This window comes from Accipiter gentilis, chromosome 26 (genome assembly GCF_929443795.1).
Source record: "Accipiter gentilis chromosome 26, bAccGen1.1, whole genome shotgun sequence".
In the NCBI taxonomy this organism is placed as follows: Eukaryota; Metazoa; Chordata; class Aves; order Accipitriformes; family Accipitridae; genus Astur; species Astur gentilis.
Genome location: NC_064905.1, coordinates 1,289,737 through 1,310,958, shown reverse-complemented (window position 1 = coordinate 1,310,958; position 21,222 = coordinate 1,289,737). Strand labels below are relative to the sequence as shown.

Sequence of the window (21,222 nt, the reverse complement as noted above, 5' to 3'; positions counted from 1 at the left end):
ACATAGGAAAAGTCTGTATTGCCTTCTCTACTTTCATAACTCCTCTGGTGGGCGAATAAGAATGGAGATATTACACCACGGGGAGAGAAGACCCTGAACGCCCAACTGTCACCTTCCATCACAACTCTCGCACAAGGGAATCAAATCAGGATGAGGACAGAGTTTGCGACAAGAAACCACAGCAGACATTAGCACGGTCAGCAAAAAGCAACTCTAAGAAGCAGTAAATAGTGCCTGCGGGACTGCCACCACCACAGCCTGCGTGCCTGGCATGCCTTCAGCAAGCTCGGGTGGAAATGCTGCACACCAGCAAGCCCGAGCGTCCCCAAAGCTGATGTCGTGGCACCTCACGTCGCAGTCGCCAAGGATTTCATTCCACGGGACAACAACCAACACCCACCACAGCGAAGGTCAGCTGCGGACGGCCACTGCTGCAGGGTGCGGCAACACCTTGCTTGCTTGCTTGCTTGCTTGCTCCCCCACAGCGAGAGCCCGGGGGCTCCGGCAAGGACGCCAAGGTCCCGCGAACACCCTTACGAAGCACCCGCCAAGCCCCCACCGCCCGCGGGCCCCGGCGGCTGAGCCCGGCTCCCCCCAGCGCCTGCCCAGGGCCCGGGCGACAAGGGCCACAAGAAGGGGGAAGGGGCGAGAGGCGACAAAGGGGGGGGCACTGACCGTGTCCACGAGAGCGGGCGCCTCCGGCTGCGTCTCCTTCGCCGCGGGGCCGGGCGGCGGCGGGAAGTTGGGGCTGAAAACCATCAGGTCGCTCTTGCCCGCGCCCTCCGCCACGCACAGGCTCCGGCTCTGGCGCTGCGAGTACGACCAGCTCCCCACTTCGCTGGCGCACACCAGCGTCGCCGGCCCGGGCCCCGACAGCACGGCCGCCCGCGGCGCCCACCGCGACGCCCCGTACAGCACCACCGCCAGCAGGAACAGGCTCGACACCGCGCAGATGGCCACCACCAGCCACACGTTCGTCGCCGCCGCCGCCGCCGCGCCGCCCTCCGCGCCCGCCGCCGGCCGCAGCCCCGCCCCCGACGAGGACGAGCCCGCGGCCGCCAGCGCCGCCTCGGCGCCCTCCACCAGCGACACGCTCAGCGTGGCCGTGGCCGAGCGCGCCGGCTCCCCGTGGTCCCGCACCACGATCACCAGCCTCTGCCGCGGGCCGTCCGCCTCCTCCAGCGCCCGCGCCGTGCTCACCTCGCCGCTGTACAGCCCCACGCGGAACGGGCCCTTCCCCCGCGGCTCCCACAGCTCGTAGCGCAGCCACGCGTTGTAGCCCGAGTCCGCGTCCACCGCGCGGATCTTCGCCACCACCTGCCCCGCCGGCGCCCCCCACGCCGCCCACGCCCACAACGCGCCCGAGCCCGAGCCCGAGCCCGGCCCCGACGCCGCCGAGCCCGCGGCCCCGACGCCCGGCCCGCCCCCGGCAGGAGCCGGCGGGAGCAGCGCCGGCGCGTTGTCGTTCTCGTCCACCACGAAGAGCTGCACCGTGGCGTTGCCGCACAGCGGCGGCTCCCCCGCGTCCACCGCCCGCACCTCGAACTGCAGCACCTGCACCTCCTCGTAGTCCAACGGCTGCAGCGCCCACAGCCGCCCGCTCTCCGCGTCCACCGACACGTAGCTCGACGCCGCCCGCCACCCCCCGCCCGCCACCGCGCCCCCGCCGACGCCCTCCGCCACCGAGTAGCTCACGCGCCCGTTGCCCGCCTCGTCCGGGTCCCGCGCCCACAGCCGCGCCAGCTCCGCGCCCGCCGCGTTGTTCTCCCGCGCCAGCACCGTGTACACGGCCTGCGCGAACGCCGGCGCGTTGTCGTTCACGTCCGACACCGGCACCCGCACCCCGCGGCTGGCGCGCAGCGCCGGCGCCCCGCCGTCCTCCGCCCGCACCTCCACCTCGTACTCCGACACCCGCTCCCGGTCCAGCGCCTCCCGCAGCACCAGCGAGTACGAGCCCGCGAACGTCGCCACCAGCCCGAACGGCGCCGCCGGCCACACCGCGCAGCGCACCCGGCCGTTCGCCCCCGAGTCCCGGTCCGACACGCTCAGCAGCGCCACCACCGTCCCCACCGCCGCGTCCTCCGGCACCGGCACCGACAGCGACGTCACCCACACCTCCGGCGCGTTGTCGTTCACGTCCAGCACCTCCACCACTACCTTGCAGTGGCCCGACAGCGGCGGTAAGCCTTTATCTTTCGCATTAACGTGTAGCTTGTAGAAACTAATTGTCTCAAAGTCCAGGGCGCCCGTCAGTCTGATCACCCCGCTGTTCCTGTCGATGCTGAACACATCTGAGGCCGAGGGAGGCACAAAAGTATCAATTTCATAAAGCACCTCGCCATATATTCCCAAATCCGCATCCGTGGCGTTCACGCGCACAGCTAACGTCGCCTCTGCAGCGCTCTCCAGCAGCTGCACTTTATACACTGACTGGTTGAACTGGGGTGCGTTGTCATTCACGTCCAGCACCGAGATCACCAGCTCCATCGTGCCCGTCAGCGACGGACGGCCCCCGTCACTCGCCGACAACACCAAACGGTGCTCAGCCATCGTCTCGCGGTCCAGCGGTTTCCTGAGCACCAGAAATAACGATTCAGAGTCCTCCTCTGTTTTTTGCCAGTCCACCGAGAAGTGCTCGCTGGGGCTGAGGGTATAGGAGAGCTGCGCGTTGGCTCCAACATCTGCATCCGACGCACCCTCCAGCGGGAACCGAGACCCGGGAGGGGAGTTCTCCGATAAACTGAGGTTTTTCCGGGCGGCGGGGAAGAGCGGGGCGTTGTCGTTGATGTCGGTCACCTCCAGCTCCACGTGGAAGACGCGCAGCGGCCGCTCCACCAGCACCTCCAGGCGCAGGGCGCACGGCGCGCTCTTCCCGCACAGCTCCTCCCGGTCCAGCCGCGAGCTCACCACCAGCGCCCCGCTCGCCCCGCTCACCTCCACGCTCGCCCGCCGGCCCTGCGCCACCAGACGCAGCCGACGCGCCTCCGGCTCGCCCGCCTCCAGGCCCAGGTCCTGCGCCAGCCGCCCCACCACCGTCCCGGCCTTGGCTTCCTCCGGCACCGAGTAGCGCACCTGCCCGCCGCCCAGCGCCCAGGCCGCCTGCAGCACCAGCACCCGCACCACGGGCCCCCAGCACACGCCCATCGCCGCCGCCGCCCGCACGGGCCCCGCACGGCTCCCCGCCGCCGCCCGGACGCACCGGCTCTCCTGCCCGCCCCGCGCCGCCCCCCCGCGCTCACAGCCGGGCTCTCCGCCGCACCGGGGCGGAGCCGCCGCACCGCTCCGACGCCGTTTCTGAGCCTGCAGCGACACCGTGTGCTGCTCCGACGCCTCGCACGCTCCCCACCATCGCCAGCCCGCCGCCTCTCGCCTCGCTTCCTGCCGTGCTCCTCCTGCTTTGCCCCCTGCCTTTCTTTTTCCCCTCCTCCTCGCGTCTTTGCTCTTGCCTTCGTCCTTTCTTATTTCCTCCTTCAGTTATCTCTTCTTATGCCTTTCTCGCGTTCTTCCTTCCTTTCCTGACACTGCTTTCTTCCGTTCTGTTCCATCTTCTCTTTCCAACCTCTTTCTGCTTGCTTCTCTTTCCACCTTCGATGTCCTCTCTGCTCTTCCTTCTCCTTTTCGTTCCTGCCCTGACGTGCCCACGTCTTTACTCCCCTTTCCCTTCTCCTTCCATCCTTCCCTCTTCTTTACCCCCGCTGGCAGCTCGCCAGTCGCCTCCGGCACCGCGGCGGAGACCGTCAAAGACGGAGACAGCAGCGCCAATTACGGCCAGCAGCGCCGGAGCGCGGTACTCTAACCAAGGCGGAGGCTGTTAAGGCCGAACTCTCTTCAGCGTCTAGAGGTAAGGTCGGTGCCTTTTCGTAATGTCCTCTACGATCCTTCTTTCCTTCCTTGCCCTCCTTCATCACCTTTCTGTGTACAAGTCATAGCGTCCGTGCATGCTAGTAAACTCAATTATCGTTTCTTGTTTTCTTTACCTTTCTCTCCATTGCTTGCTTCCTTCGGGTTTGATTTTCCCTCTGTTGTGTCTTCCTTCCTTCTCTGCTTTACCTTTCTCCCTTCCCCTCTCTTCCCTGTCCGTCCCTCCCCTTCTCTTCTTCTTCCCTCTTTGCTTCTTCCTTGTCTCCTTTACCAACATGTTTTCCATATGACTACCTCACCCTCGCCACGAAGCACGGACATGCCCTCTGGCAAGAGCTATCATTTCACTTCCTCACCACTTCTCATCAAGCCTTGCACAGTGTCCCTTGGTCCCAAGGATGCCGAGGTCCTCACCTCCATTCAACATGTAGAGATAGCATCAGTGCATCCTGGTAATATCCTCTATCACCTCTTCCTTACTGAGTTGTTGTCCTTCTATCTTTATTCATTGCATACAGTCCTTTTCTTCCATCATCCTTTCTCTTTCATTCCTTCTCATTTCCTGCTTCCTTTCTCATTATTTTTTCGTCCTTTTTCTTTCATCTCTTCTTTTCATCTTTTTTCTTTCCTACTTCCCTTCCTTTGCTTCCGTTTCCTTTTTTGTCTCACCCTGCCTTAGCCTTGCCTCCCCTTCTCTTCTGCTTCCACCCTTATCTCTTCTATTCTTTTTCCCCTTTACCAAAAGATTTTCTACACGTCTACACCACACTCTACATGAAGCACGGGCATGCCCTTTGGCAAGAGCTCTCATTCCTCTTCCCTGCCACCTTCCAACCCTCCAGGTGAATAACAACCTTCCTGCTTTCCTCCAGCCAATGCAAGACACAGCCACTACCCCTGCACCTCCCCATCCCTCCCTTCTGGAAGAAGACTACACTCATTAGACCCCCAATCCTCTCAAGGACACAGCAAATAACAGAGCAAGGCAATCACATGGCAAAGAAAGACCATCACTGCTACATCAGAAAAGAATCCCCCACCCTCTGAAACATAAGCCCAAGCCCCACGGACTTGGACATCTCTGCCAGCAGGCTCCAAAGAGTCCAAACAACCCAGGGGAGTCTTTCTTTAGGGAAATCAAACCCATCACAGGCCAGCACAACAATCCTTCAAGAACGCTGAAGAAGCACAGGGCAAACACAGCTCCCAAGCACTCTTCATGTGTCTCGAAGAAGAGCTATTCTTCCAGCCTCCTTTTCCACCTGTGTGCTGAATGGCAAACTCTTACATTCCCTTTCAGGCAGGCATACACTGCCAGAACAGCACAGGGGCACTAGCCCCCACGGAATACCTCTCTCTCATTAGCATGATCCACCTGTCACACAGACAAACAAAAGCCACAACAGTAACACCACAGCATTCTCACTGAGAACATCCCCTTGACTCCCAACACAGCCACTCCATGAAAGGGATTGTGCTCCCTCCTCCATCCGTGCTTGCTGCCACCCACTCAGGCTGTGCCTGGAAGCAGCAGAAAAGCAGTGAGAGCAGGCAGTGGTGCTTTGCTGCTCCAAACCTACAGGCATTACCAACCAGGCAACATTCGGTCGATCCAACTTGAAGACACCACTACTAAACAAGAACAAAAGTACAGCAGCCTCTCAAAACGTATCTTCTTTCTGTACGAGCAACTTACCTTTAACATCACTACGTGCTTCTTCAGAAAACAAACATTTTCAGGACACAAGAATTGGTTTTAAAGGATATTTTTCCCTTAACAGTATGAGAAATTTTGGAGGTTTCTGGACAGAAAAAAAAATTACTCCTGTTCTGCCAATATTTTGCAACCATTGTACAGTCCGCTCCTTGAGCTCTGACAGGCTCGGTGCTGTGACCCCTTCCCTGGGGAGCCTGTTCCAGTGACTGGCCACCGTCTCAGTGAAGAACCTTTTCCTAATGTCCAATCGGAACTTCCTCTGACACAGCTTCCAACCATTTCCTTGTGGCCGATTGCTGGTTACCAGAGAGATGAGATCAGCACTTCCCCCTCCAAATGCCCCCCTTGAGGAAGTTGTAGACTGTGATAAGGGCACCCCTCAGCCTTCTCTTCTCCAAGCTGAACAAACCAAGTGACCTCAGCTGATCCTCATACGTCTTGCACTCAGACCTTTCATTATCTTGCTCATCCTACTCTGAACACACTCTAGTAATATGACATCCTTCTTATGTTGAGGTGCCCAAAACTGCACACAGTACTTCATGTGGGGCCACACCAGTGCAGTGCAGAGTGGTAAAATCACCTCCCTCGACCAGCCAGCGGTGCTGTGCTTGATGCACCCCAGGACACAGTTGGCCCTTTTGGCTGCCAGGGCACACTGCTGACTCATATTCAGCTTGCCATCAACCCAAACCCCCAGATCTCTTTCCGTGGGGTTGCTCTCCTGCCTCTTGATCCCCAATTTGTAGGGATAACCAAGATTACCCCATCCCACATGCAGAATCTGGCACTTGCTTTTATTACATTTCATACAGTTGGGGATTGCTCAGCTCTCTAGTTTATCCAGATGCATCTGTAATGTCTCCCTATCCTTGAGGGAGTCCACAGCTCCTTCTAATTTAGTGTCATTGACAAACTTACTTAATGTGCATTCGACTCCTGCGTCCACATCATCTATAAAAACATTCAAGAGCACTGGCCCTAAAACTCAGCCCTGCGGAACCCCACCAGTGAACTGGCTGCCAGCCTCATGTAACCCCATTTACTATAACTCTTTGACCCCAACCCACCAGCCAATTGCTCACCCAACACATTCTGCACTTTCTTATGACAAGTAGTATGACAGCTGTATGCTGGACATTTTATCCAGAAGGATACTATGAGAGACAGGGTCAAAAGCTTTGCTAAAATCCAAAAAACCCAACATCTACTGGCTTCCCTTTGTCAACTAGATGGGTGACCTTGTCACAAAAGGAAATTAAGTTAGCTAAACAGGACTTGCCCCTCGTGAACCCGTGCTGGCTATGGCCAATGACTGCAGTGTCTCTCGAGTGGTTTTCAATAACTCCCAGAATAACCTTCTCCATAATTTCACCAGGCATTGAAGTGGAACTGACAGGCCTGTAATTACCAGGCTCTTCTCTCTCACCCTCCTGGAAAACTGGGACAACATTTGCCAGCTTCCAGTTGCCTGGCACCTCTCCAGACTCTCAAGACCATGGAAAGATAATGGAAAGAAGTCCTGCAATGACATCGGCCAGCTCTTTCAGTACCCTGTGATGAATCCCATTGCGCTCCGTAGACTCTCATGCCTCCAGCTGGAGCAGCAAGTCTCAGAGTTCACTGGGAGTTCATCATTGCCCCAGTCACAATCTTCCAACACAGGGCTCCGGGTATCCCAGGGCCCATCATCAGTGTTGAACTACAGAGGTGAAGAAGGCATTAAACATCTCTGCTTTGTCTACATCCCTATTTGTGAGGTGGCCAACCTCATCCAGTAACAGATCAATGTTATCTCTCATCCTCCTTTTGCTGTTAACATGTTTTAAAAAGCCCTTTTGATTGTCCTTCACAGTGCTGGACAGCTTGAACTCTAGTGGACCTTTGGACACACAAATTTTCTCCCTACAGGGGCAAACAGCATCTCTGTAGTCCTCCCATGTCACCTGTCCTTCTTTCCAATGTCCATACACTTTCCTTTTCCACCTAAGTTCTAGATGGTCCCTGCTCAGCCAAGCCAGCCTTCTGTCCTGCTTATTTGACCTCCGACACCCTGGAATTGCCTGCTCCTGCGCTCTTATGAGATGGCTCTTCAAAAGTGAACAGCGTTCATGCACCCCAATACCTTCAAAAGCAGATTCCCAGGGGACCTTACTAACTAGTTCCTTCAGCAGCCCAAGTCTGCTCTCCCTATATCCAGGGTTGAAGTTTTGCTGGCAGTTTTTCTCCTGTTGACAACCATTTGAAACTCAACTACTTTGTGGTCACTGTGACCAAGACAGCCACCATCACCTCTTTGTCCACAAGTTGCCGTCTGGTTACAAACAACAAATCCAGGAGGGCACATTTCCTAGTCAGCTCCCTTACTACCTGCCCCAAGAAGTGATCTTTAACGTACTCCAGGAATTTCCTGGATCTGTTTGCTCTATGATATTCCCAGCTGATGTCTGGGAAGTTAAAAGCACCCAAAAGGACAAGGGCAGCTGATCTAGAGATATCCCTTGACTCCTTGTAGGATAATTCTTCAGTGTGGTCATCCTGGCTGGGTGGTCCAGAGTAGACTCCTACAACAACATCCGCTTTATTTGCTTTTCCCTTATTCCTTACCCAGAAGCTCTCAACTGTGTCACCACCAACTGCCAGCGCCATACAATCCAGCCCCTCTTTTATGTACAGCACCACCCACCCGGCCTACCCCTCCAGAAGAACCTGTAACTGTCCATCATGGCACACCTGTCACAGGACTCATCCCACCACGTTTCCCTTATGCCAGTGATGCCAAAGCTCTGGCACTGGGACAAAGCTTCTAGCTCCTCCTGTTTATTCCTCATGCTCCACGCTTTAGCATGGAGACATTTCAAATGTGTACCAGTGTCCTCAGCATGTCGTGGAGCAGACTGAAAGACCTCGCTAGCACACCATCCCTCAAATGCTGACGTGCCACCTGTGGCTACCACTAGCAAGCCTGGTTTTACCCCTTTCCCCTTCAAATCTAGTTTAAAGGTCTTTCAAGAAGCCCTGCTAGCTGGGGTTTTTTTTACAACATCAACAGCTTTGGAAGCGGCTACAGATGCCCACCACTACACAGGGACAGCAGATTGAAGCGCTACCCTCCCATAACACATTTCCCAAAATAAGAGGGAAAAGGTTCATCAGAAAAAATTCAGCAGTCTGCATCTCACCCCCTCCTACCAACACCACTCCTATGTCAATCAGGCAGCAGCACAAGGGTCTGTGACTGGTGAGAGATACTCATAACCTCAAAAGAATCCCAGTCCACTGTATAGAAATGCAAGAAGAGAACACCAGGGCACAAGGATATGCAGAACTTCTGGAGGTCCTGACAGGATTCGGGCCAAGTAGCACTCTGTGCCAGAACTCCACTCAAGGTTTTCTACTTGCATCCTCTTCCCCATGCCCTAGGAAATGGCATCTCCAGCTAAGCAGACACTCTCCGGTTCTTCCCCAATGACACCGTATGTGTTCTGTCCTGCATCTCCATTTCCTCAGGCAAGACTCTTCCCTGCTCAAGGTCACCCTCCCCGTAATGGATGCCTCCAATGGAAGTCATGCCCTTCTGTGACAGAAGGCCTCCAACTTCAGACCCTTGGGAGCCTGGGAAAGGATCCTGCAAAAGAACACTCCCTGCCCATCCTGCCTCATGCTTTCCTCTATCAAGCCTCCATTCCCCAGGCTGAGACGTGTGTTTTCAAGACAAGCACATCTCCCATTCTTGTATTCTTACAACATGCCCCATGGTCTTCCCACTTCCCTCCCACACAAGTCCTCGCACTGCTTAAGATCACCCTTCACATCAGGAGATGCCCAGGCCCTACTCAATGCCACTGCCACATTCACCTTCATGAACATGCAACAGTTGCCTTGCCCACCTCAGGGCTCACTCCACATTTTCCAGACCCTTCCCAACAAAGACAGCACCATAAATAAACATACAGATGATATCACACACACAGCATCTAGTAGAATCTCTGCAGCTGACCCTTCATGTTTGGCAATGCTTCAGCATTCTCAGAAGGAAATGTGACAGACCTGGGAGCAATACTCTTTATAAAGGTGATGCTGGGACAGCTCGAGATGACCATGGCACTGATTTCATGCTCCAAGGGAAAAACAAAAATGTTGAGACGCACAACAATGTAACGGATGATAGTGACTGAGTAGGAGCATTTGGTTTCGGTTTTGTTGGGGGGGGGGGCTGGTTTTTTGGCTTTGGGTTAGTTTGTTTATTTCCCTTTTCTTGTAAAAAAAAAAAGATTTTTCAGTGCTTTTAAAATGATGTGACTTCTGATCCAAATATTGAAGAAACATCAAAACATGCCAGCGTACTTCATGACACTTCACTGGTGAGGCATGCACTCCAGAATCTGCGAGGAAGGAAGAGAAGGAAACAAAAAAGAAAATTCCTGTTCCTAACACCTACCTTGGGGGGAGACACTCCTCTCCCTGAGCACTTTACACTAGCAACTAGCGTTACAACGCACTTGGAAAACCAACATAGGAAAAGTACATATTGCATTCCCTACTTTCATAATTCCCCCAGTGGGTGAATAAACATGCAGAAATTACACCACAGGGAGACAAGACCCTGAACACCCAACTGTCACCTTCCATCACAACTCTCGCACAAGGGAATCAAATAAGGACGAGGACAGAGCTTGCGACAAGAAACCACAGCAGATACCAGCACGGTCAGCAAAAAGCAACTCTAAGAAGCAGTAAATAGTGCCTGCGGGACTGCCGCCACCACCACATCCTGGGTGCCTGGCACGCCTTCAGCAAGCTCGGGTGGAAATGCTGCACACCAGCAAGCCCGAGCGTCCGCAAAGCTGATGTCGTGGCACCTCACATCACAGTCGCCAGGGATTTCATTCCACGGGACAACAGCCCACACCCACCACAGCAAAGGTCAGCTGCGGACGGCCACTGCTGCAGGGTGCAGCAACACCTTGCTTGCTTGCTTGCTTGCTTGCTTGCTCCCCCACAGCGAGAGCCCGGGGGCTCCGGCAAGGACGCCAAGGTCCCGCGAACACCCTTACGAAGCACCCGCCAAGCCCCCACCGCCCGCGGGCCCCGGCGGCTGAGCCCGGCTCCCCCCAGCGCCTGCCCAGGGCCCGGGCGACAAGGGCCACAAGAAGGGGGAAGGGGCGAGAGGCGACAAAGGGGGGGGCACTGACCGTGTCCACGAGAGCGGGCGCCTCCGGCTGCGTCTCCTTCGCCGCGGGGCCGGGCGGCGGCGGGAAGTTGGGGCTGAAAACCATCAGGTCGCTCTTGCCCGCGCCCTCCGCCACGCACAGGCTCCGGCTCTGGCGCTGCGAGTACGACCAGCTCCCCACTTCGCTGGCGCACACCAGCGTCGCCGGCCCGGGCCCCGACAGCACGGCCGCCCGCGGCGCCCACCGCGACGCCCCGTACAGCACCACCGCCAGCAGGAACAGGCTCGACACCGCGCAGATGGCCACCACCAGCCACACGTTCGTCGCCGCCGCCGCCGCCGCCGCGCCGCCCTCCGCGCCCGCCGCCGGCCGCAGCCCCGCCCCCGACGAGGACGAGCCCGCGGCCGCCAGCGCCGCCTCGGCGCCCTCCACCAGCGACACGCTCAGCGTGGCCGTGGCCGAGCGCGCCGGCTCCCCGTGGTCCCGCACCACGATCACCAGCCTCTGCCGCGGGCCGTCCGCCTCCTCCAGCGCCCGCGCCGTGCTCACCTCGCCGCTGTACAGCCCCACGCGGAACGGGCCCTTCCCCCGCGGCTCCCACAGCTCGTAGCGCAGCCACGCGTTGTAGCCCGAGTCCGCGTCCACCGCGCGGATCTTCGCCACCACCTGCCCCGCCGGCGCCCCCCACGCCGCCCACGCCCACAACGCGCCCGAGCCCGAGCCCGAGCCCGGCCCCGACGCCGCCGAGCCCGCGGCCCCGACGCCCGGCCCGCCCCCGGCAGGAGCCGGCGGGAGCAGCGCCGGCGCGTTGTCGTTCTCGTCCACCACGAAGAGCTGCACCGTGGCGTTGCCGCACAGCGGCGGCTCCCCCGCGTCCACCGCCCGCACCTCGAACTGCAGCACCTGCACCTCCTCGTAGTCCAACGGCTGCAGCGCCCACAGCCGCCCGCTCTCCGCGTCCACCGACACGTAGCTCGACGCCGCCCGCCACCCCCCGCCCGCCACCGCGCCCCCGCCGACGCCCTCCGCCACCGAGTAGCTCACGCGCCCGTTGCCCGCCTCGTCCGGGTCCCGCGCCCACAGCCGCGCCAGCTCCGCGCCCGCCGCGTTGTTCTCCCGCGCCAGCACCGTGTACACGGCCTGCGCGAACGCCGGCGCGTTGTCGTTCACGTCCGACACCGGCACCCGCACCCCGCGGCTGGCGCGCAGCGCCGGCGCCCCGCCGTCCTCCGCCCGCACCTCCACCTCGTACTCCGACACCCGCTCCCGGTCCAGCGCCTCCCGCAGCACCAGCGAGTACGAGCCCGCGAACGTCGCCACCAGCCCGAACGGCGCCGCCGGCCACACCGCGCAGCGCACCCGGCCGTTCGCCCCCGAGTCCCGGTCCGACACGCTCAGCAGCGCCACCACCGTCCCCACCGCCGCGTCCTCCGGCACCGGCACCGACAGCGACGTCACCCACACCTCCGGCGCGTTGTCGTTCACGTCCAGCACCTCTAGCTCCACATTGCAGTGACCCAACAGTGGCGGTAAGCCTTTATCTTTCGCCTTAACGTGTAGATCATAGAAAGTAACTGTCTCAAAGTCCAGGGCGCCCGTCAGTATGATCTTCCCGCTGTTCCTGTCGATGCTGAACACATCTGAGGCCGAGGGAGGCACAAAAGTATCAATTTCATAAAGCACCTCGCCATGTATTCCCAAGTCTGGATCCGTGGCATTCACCCGCACAACTAACGTCCCCTCCTCAGTGCTCTCCGGCAGCTGCACTTTATACACCGACTGGTTGAACTGGGGCGCATTATCATTCACGTCCAGCACCGAGATCACCAGCTCCATTGTGCCCGTCAGCGACGGACGGCCCCCGTCACTCGCCGACAACACCAAACGGTGCTCAGCCATCGTCTCGCGGTCCAGCGGTTTGGCGAGCACCAGGAACAGGGATTTCCTCTTCTCGTCAGAGGATTTAACATCGAGCGTAAAATACTCGCTGGGGCTAAGGGCATAGGAGAGCTGCGCGTTGGCTCCGACATCTGCATCCGACGCGCCCTCCAGCGGGAACCGAGACCCGGGCAGGGTGGTGAATTCCGCGAGGCTGAGGTTTTTCCGGGCGGCGGGGAAGAGCGGGGCGTTGTCGTTGATGTCGGTCACCTCCAGCTCCACGTGGAAGACGCGCAGCGGCCGCTCCACCAGCACCTCCAGGCGCAGGGCGCACGGCGCGCTCTTCCCGCACAGCTCCTCCCGGTCCAGCCGCGAGCTCACCACCAGCGCCCCGCTCGCCCCGCTCACCTCCACGCTCGCCCGCCGGCCCTGCGCCACCAGACGCAGCCGACGCGCCTCCGGCTCGCCCGCCTCCAGGCCCAGGTCCTGCGCCAGCCGCCCCACCACCGTCCCGGCCTTGGCTTCCTCCGGCACCGAGTAGCGCACCTGCCCGCCGCCCAGCGCCCAGGCCGCCTGCAGCACCAGCACCCGCACCACGGGCCCCCAGCACACGCCCATCGCCGCCGCCGCCCGCACGGGCCCCGCACGGCTCCCCGCCGCCGCCCGGACGCACCGGCTCTCCTGCCCGCCCCGCGCCGCCCCCCCGCGCTCACAGCCGGGCTCTCCGCCGCACCGGGGCGGAGCCGCCGCACCGCTCCGACGCCGTTTCTGAGCCTGCAGCGACACCGTGTGCTGCTCCGACGCCTCGCACGCTCCCCACCATCGCCAGCCCGCCGCCTCTCGCCTCGCTTCCTGCCGTGCTCCTCCTGCTTTGCCCCCTGCCTTTCTTTTTCCCCTCCTCCTCGCGTCTTTGCTCTTGCCTTCGTCCTTTCTTATTTCCTCCTTCAGTTATCTCTTCTTATGCCTTTCTCGCGTTCTTCCTTCCTTTCCTGACACTGCTTTCTTCCGTTCTGTTCCATCTTCTCTTTCCAACCTCTTCCTGCTTTCTTCTCTTTCCACCTTCGATGTCCTCTTTCTGCTCTTCCTTCTCCTTTTCGTTCTTGCCCGGACGTGCCCAAGTCTTTACTCCCCTTTCCATTCTTCCATCCTTCGCTCTTCTTTACCCCCGCTGGCAGCTCGCCAGTCGCCTCCGGCACCGCGGCGGAGACCGTCAAAGACGGAGACAGCAGCGCTAATTACGGGCCAGCAGCGCCGCAGCGCGGTACTCTAACCAAGGCGGAGGCTGTTAGGGACCAACTATCTTCAGTGTCTACAGGTGACGTCGTGCTCGTCATCTCCTCTATCGTCTCTTCTTTCCTTCCTTTCTTCCTCTTTACTTTCTTTTTACTTCCACCAATTCTTTCCTTCTCTTCTTCCTTCCTGCCTGCCATTTTCTGTTTCCTTTTCTTTTTTCCATTACCCTTTCTTCTCCTGATTCTTCTTCCTTCTGCCTTTCCTTAGCTCCATCCCTAGCTCTTCCCTTTTTTCCCTGACCTGCCTCATCTTTGCGTCCTAATCCTTTCTGTTTATACACAAACAGCCGAGCCATTGCATCTTCCTTTCTTTTTCTCCTTCACCAAAATAATTTCAAAATGGCTACAACACACTCACAATGAAGCATGGACACCCCTTCAGGCAAGTCCTCTCCTTCCTCTTCCTCACCACTTTTCACCAAGCCTGACACAGCACCTTGAGTACCGAGGGTGCTAAGGTCCTCCACTCCATTCATTGTGTCAATACAAGATCAGTGCATGCTGGTAATCTCCGCAATTGTCTCTTCCTTCTTTCTTCTTTCTTTCATTCTTTCTCGTTATCTTTCTTGCTTGCTTGCTTCTTACTTGTATAGATTACTTCCTGTCCTTCTTCCTTTTCCTCTTCCTTCCCAACTCGTCTTCCATTTTTTTTTTCATCCTGCCCTATCCTTCCTTCCCATTTTTTTCCACTTCCATCTCTTCTTTCTTCTATTCATTCTTCTTTTACCAAGAACTTTTCAAAAAGCCTACAGCATGAAGCACGGATGTGCCCTTTGGCAAGAGCTCTCATTCCTCATCCCTATCATATTCCACCCTTCCATACAGTAAACAACCCTCCTGTTTTTCTCCAGCCTATGAATCTGCACCTGCCCTTATCTTCCTGAAGAAGAACACACCTTTCACCATACCAGCCATCTCAAGGACCCAGCAAATCACAGACTGACACAATCAATTAGCAAAGAACAGCTCTGCATCATTAGAACATAATCCGCCACTCTCTGCAACACAAGCCCCAGATACAGGGATGTCTCATTTAAAAAAAGGCTCCACAGAGTCCAAACAACACAGGTGACTCTCTCATTCAGGAACTCAAACCCAGCACAGCCAAGCACAACAAGCCTCCAGGAGGACTGAAAAAGCACGGGGCAACCACAGCTCCCAAGCACTCTCCATATACCTCCATTCTTCCAGACTCATTTTCCACCTGCACGCTGAATGGCAAGCTCTTGCTTCCCATTCAGGCAGGCATGCACTGCCAGAACAACACAGCAAGAACCTCAGTACCCAGGGGCACTAGTCCCCTTCGAATAGCATCACATAGCCAAACAAAAGCCACGAGGACAACACCATGGCATTTTTACAGACAACATCCGCTCAATGCCCAAAACATCCACCCCATGAAATGGACTGTGATCCCTCTTCCATACATGCTTGCTGCCACCCATTCGGGCTGTGCCTCGAAGCAGCAGGAAAGTGCCGAGAGCAGGCAGTGGTGCTTTGCTGCTCCAAACCTACAGGCATTACAATCCTGGCAACATTCGGTTGATCCAACAGCAAGATACCATGACAAAACAGGAACAAAAGTACATCTGCCTCCCAAACTCATCCTCTTCAGGTATGAACAACTGAGCGGTAGAATCACTGGTTGCTTCTTCAAACTAGAAAACATTTTCAGAAAAGCAGAAACAATGCCTTTAAGGGACGTTTGAAATTAGGATTACGAGAGATTCCTGGGGAAGCTGGACACAAAAAAAATTACTCATGTTCTGCAAAAGCCTGGAAAATGCTACACAGTCCACAGTACTCCCTTATGCACTTCTATCACAAGGGAAGTAGCAGGGAGACCTGAAAGCCAAGGACATTCTGTCAATGTCAAGCTCAGCTCAAGAGAGTGGAAAAGCCATCCCCCACACTGATGACAAACCGCCCAAATGTCTGCAACCTGACAGCTGCCACAATTCCGCCTCCTGCATATCATCCGCTGTTACCAACACATTGCCAATGCGAGAGAAGAGAAAACAAAACAATGGGAGGTTTTGGTAAGAGGAGGGAAGAAAACCAAAGGAACCCCTTGCACTGTATTGAAACACAAGAGGGCAACAACAGGCACAAAGCTATGCAGAAATTCTGGAGGCCCTGAAAGGATCCCGGGCAAGTAGCACTGTCTGCGGAGCCTCTTCTTGAGGTTTTCTAATGCCATCCTCTGTCCCACACCCAGGTGTGGGACAGGATTTGGCTGGTCTCAGCAAAACCCCCAGCACTGCTAAATTGATAGATGGAGGTGTGTTGGAACTTGTCGGCCACAGGCCCTGGGAAGGATAAGATAAGAACTTTGAAGACACAGAGAGTGCTGTCTCTATGTTTATACAAGGACCATGAGCTGGTGAGGCTGTAAAACTATTACCTTGAAAAAGAGGAATTATTGCCCTTGTGGGCTGGTGAGGCTGTAAAACAATCACCCTGTAAAGGAGGAACTGTTGTCCTTGATCAAGATAGATTGCTATAGATAGAAGAAGTAAGTGTTTAGAAAAATACCTTTAGCACCCAGGCCAATGGCATCTCCAGCTAAGTGGACGTTCTCCACTTCTTCCCCAATGACACAGACAACATTCTAACCAGCATCTCCATTTCCCTCACGCAAGACTTTTCCCCACTCAAGGTCACACTCCCCATGACGCATGCCCAGGCCACACTTCAGCCACTCACAGGATTAAAGCCACAGCACCCGGGGACTGCTCCAGCCCAACAACATGCCCCACCTCTAAGCCCCATTCTCAACATGACCCAGGCCTCTGCACATCCTCACTTTCCCTCACAAATGGCACAGAAAACATATGGAGGGCTGCAAAGCCGCACAGTGTCTGACAGACTCTTGCCAGCTGCCTGAACTTCACCCTGAATGTTTTCGGACATTTCAAGCAACCTCAGAGGGAAACAACACTGCTGTGCATTAGAATGTAAAGATGCTTTGATTAGAGCTTGACAGCTCTGACTCCTGTCTCAAAAATTTAGTATTTTTCCATACAACCACACCAAATACTGAAGCAGAAGCACACTCACAATGTCGACGGCATGGGAGAATTTGTACCAGCGAAAACCACAGCTGGGCAGGCGTGTAAGTGCACATCTCTGAATGACTTAAGCATAACAGGACACACCATCTCTACCAAGGCCAACTGTGCCAGTGAACAGGTAGGGGGAGTCAAGCACAGAAAGATTACAACCACCTGCTTACATTCCCTTACAAATCCTGCCCAAGCAGGATCAAGGAACCATCATGGCAACATCAACGGCTATGGAAGCTGCTATAGATGCCCACCACTGCACAAGGACAGCAGGGTGAAGCACTACCCTCCCACAACACCCTGCCAAAACACAGGAGAAAAGAAGTTCATCAGACAGCATTCACCAGTCTGCATGTCACCCCCTCTTAACAACACATTGCCTACATCAGGCAGGCTGCAGGGGAACCTACTGACCCTGGTGGGAGACATTCATAAACTCAAAACACATTGCAGGCATTTCAGTTTCACATACTGTCTCAAGATCCAGAAGGCCTCATACTCCAGACCCTTGGAGCCTGGAAAGGATCCTGGGCAGCAACACTCTGCCCATCCTGCCTCGTGCTTTCCTCTAGGCAGCCTCTGCTCCCCACTCTCCAACATGCCTTCTCAAGACAAGCACATCATCTCCCATTCTTGTCTTCTTACAACATGGTCCACGGTCCTCCCAAGGATTTCCACTTCCCTCTGACAAGTCTTCCCACTGCTCAAGGTCAACCTTCACATCCAGAAATGGCCAGGCCCTACTCAGTACCACTGCCACGTTCACCTCCGCAACATGCCACACTCTCCTGTAGCTTCAGCAACCTCGGATGGAAACGTTACACAACTGGGAGCAATAATAGTTATAGGGGTGATATCGGAACAGCTCTAATGGCAATGGGCATAAATTGCATGCTGTGCAAGAGGAACCCAAATGCTGACAAACACACCAGTGTCACCAATGATACCTACCGTGTACAAAAAATTTCTCTTGGGTTTTTGGGGTGAGCTGTTTAGCTTTTAGGGGTTGTTTTCATTTGGTTCTTTTTCTGAAAACAGGTTTTTCCATTAGTTTTGTAACGGCATGGCTTGTGATGCAAATGCTGAAGGAACATAAAAACAGGCCAGTGTACAGTCACGCCTCCTCTCAGGCCAGGAACTCAAATCGAAAACCCAGCAGGGGAGGGCAGGACAAGAAAAAGGAAATCCCTGCCTTGGGTCACACGCTTCTGCCTCAACACTTCATGCGACTAACTACAGTTAAAATACACTTGGAAAAAGAACACTTGGAAAAGTCCATACAGCCTTCCCTACTTTTATAATAACCCTGCTGGGCAAATAAAAATGGAGAAACTACACTATAGGGTAGACTCCCGACTGTCACCTTGCATCACGTCTCTTGCAGAAGAGAATCAACCAAGGTGAGGACAGAGTTTATGACAGGAAACCACAGCCGATACCAGCATGATCTGCAGTCAGCAAAGGTAATAAGTCCTCCCACTGCTCAAGGTCACCCTTCACATCAGGAGATGCCCAGGCCCTACTCAATGCCACTGCCACATTCACCTCCATGAACATGCAACAGTTGCCTTGCACACCTCAGGGCTCACTCCACATTTTCCAGACCCTTCCCACCAAACACAGAACCATAAATAAACATACAGATGGTATCACACACAGAGCATCCAGCAGAGTCTCTGCAGCTGGCCCTTCATGTTTGGCAATGCTTCAGCATTCTCAGAAGGAAATTTGGCAGACCTGGGAGCAATACTCTTTATAAAACTGATGCTAGGACACCTCAAGATGACCATGGCATTGATTTCACGCTCTGAGGGAAAAACAAACATGTTGACACACACAGCACTGTAACAGAAGATATTAACTGTGTAGAGGAATTTGGTTTCGGTTTTGTTGGGGAGGGACGGTTCCTTGGATTTGGGTTGGGTTTTTGTTTCTTTGGTTTTTTTGTAAGAAAAGATGATTTCCAGGGCTTGTGCAATGATGTGACTTCTGATCCAAATATTCAAGGAACATCGAAACAGGCCAGCGTACTTCATGACACTTCACTGGCGAGGCATACACTCCAGATCCTGGGGGAAAGGGGAAGCAAGAAAAGAAAAAGAAAATTCCCGTTCCTAACACCTACCTTGTGGGGTGACACTCCTCTCCCTCAACACTTTATCATACTAACTACGGTTACAACACACTTGGAGAAAGAACACTGGATTACAGCCACCTCCTCATCACTTCCGCTTACAAATCCTGCCTGAGGAGGACAAGGAACCATCATGGCAACATCAACGGATGTGGAAGCTACTATGGATGCCCACCACTACATAAGGACAGCAGGCTGAACCCTCCCACAACGCTACCCTCCCACAACACCCTGCCCAAAACAAACGGGAAATGGATCAGCAGACAAAATTCAGCAGTCTGCATCTCAACCCCTCTTACCAACACATTGCCTAGGTCAGGAAGGCAGCAGCACAAATGACTCTCCCTGGTGGGAGAGATTCCTAACCTCAAAACACATTGTGGGCATTTCGATACCATGTAACTGTCTCAAGACACAAAAGGCCTCATACTTCAGACCTTTGGGACCCTGGGAAAAGATCCTTGGCAAAAACACTCTGTGCCCTTCCTACCTCATGCTTTCCTCTAGGCAGCCTCCGTTCCCCACTCTGCAACATGTGTTCTCAAGAAAAGCACGTAATCTCCCATTACTGCCTTCTTATGATATGGCCCATGGTCGTCCCATTATTTCCACTTCCCTCACACAAGCCTTCCCACTGCTCAAGGTCACCCTTCACGTCAGGAGATGCCCAGGCACTACTCAATGCCACTGCCACATTCACCTCCATGAACATGCCACACTTCCCTTTCAGTCCAGCTTTTGTGGACCCTTCTGTCAATGAGAGCACCACAGAAAAACATACAGATGCTATCGCATACACCATGTCCAGCAGACTCTCCGCAGCTTACTCTTCATGGTTTGCAGTGCTTCAGCAACCTCACATGGAAACCTTACATATCTCGGAGCAATACTATTTCCAGAGATGATCATAGAGTCATTGATGTTGGAGAAGATCCATCAGACCATCGAGTCCAACCGTTAACCTAACACTGCCAAGTCCACCACTAAACCATGTCCCTAAGCACTACGTCTTCTAAATATCCACAGGGATGGTGACTCAAGTACTTCCCCGGCCAGCCTTTCCCAATGCTTGACAACCCTTTGAGGGGAAAATTTTTTCCTAATATTCAATCTAAACCTCCCCTGACACAACTTGAGGACATTTCCTCTTGTCCTATCACTTGCTACTTGGGAAAAAGAGACCAACAACGACCTAGTTACAACCTCCTTTCAGGCAGTTGTAGAGGTCTCCCCTCAGCCTCCTTTTCTCCAGACCAAACAACCCCGGTTCCCTCAGCTGCTCCTTGTACGTCTTGTTCTCTAGAGCCTTCATCAGCTTCATTGCTCTTCTTTGGACACGCTCCAGAACCTCCATGTCTTTCCTGGGGTGAAGGGGCCCAAAACTGAACACAGTATTCAAGGTGCGGTCTCACCAGTGCCATGTACAAAGGGATGATCACTTCCCTACTCCTGCTGACCACACGATTTCTGATACAAGCCAGGAGGCTATTGGCACCCTTGCCCATCCAGGCACCCTGCTGGCTCATATTCAGCTGGCTGTTGTCCAACACCCCCAGGCCCTTTTCCTCCAGGCAGCTTTCCAGTCACTCTTCCCCAAGCCTGTAGCCTTGCATTGGGTTGTTAGGACCCACATGCAGGACCTGGCACTTAGCCTTCTTGAAGCTCACCCAGTTGGCCTCGGCCCATTGATCCAGCTTCTCCAGAACCCTCTGCACAGTCTCTACCCACAAGCAGACCAACACTCCCGCCCAGCTTGGTGTCGTCTGCAAACTTACAGAGGGTGCGCTCGACTCCCTCATCCAGATCACTGATAAAGATATTAAACAGAACTCGCCCAAGAATGAACCCTGGGGAACACCGCTTGTGACTGGCCACCATCTGGATTTACCTCTGTTCACTACAACTCTTTGGGCCCGGCCAGCCAGCCAGTTGTTTACCCGGCAAACAGTACACCCGCCCAAGCCATGAGCAGCCAGTTTCTCCAGGAGAAGCCTGTGGGAAACAGTGTCAAAGACATTACTAAAGTTCAGGCAAACAACATCCACAGCCTTTCCTCTCATCCACTAAGTTTGTCATCTTGCCAAAGAAGGAGATCAGGTTA

The 21,222-nt window shown here is 55.3% G+C and overlaps 1 protein-coding gene across 8 annotated transcripts in view; it reads right to left on the bottom strand.

Moving 5' to 3' along the window:
- LOC126051048 (protocadherin alpha-C2-like) overlaps positions 1–21,222 on the bottom strand; it is a 162,677-nt gene that overhangs the window by 120,210 nt on the left and 21,245 nt on the right. For 2 of the 8 annotated variants that reach the window (XM_049829703.1, XM_049829716.1), the window contains exon 2: positions 10,774–11,103. The exons of 3 other annotated variants lie outside the window; for them this stretch is intronic. In XM_049829703.1, the coding sequence (XP_049685660.1) occupies positions 10,774–11,103 (330 nt within the window). Of the gene's footprint in view, positions 1–675; positions 3,527–10,773; positions 12,253–21,222 lie in introns of those variants that run through there. 3 more of the 8 variants (XM_049829712.1, XM_049829715.1, XM_049829708.1) reach the window with 3 other exon arrangements.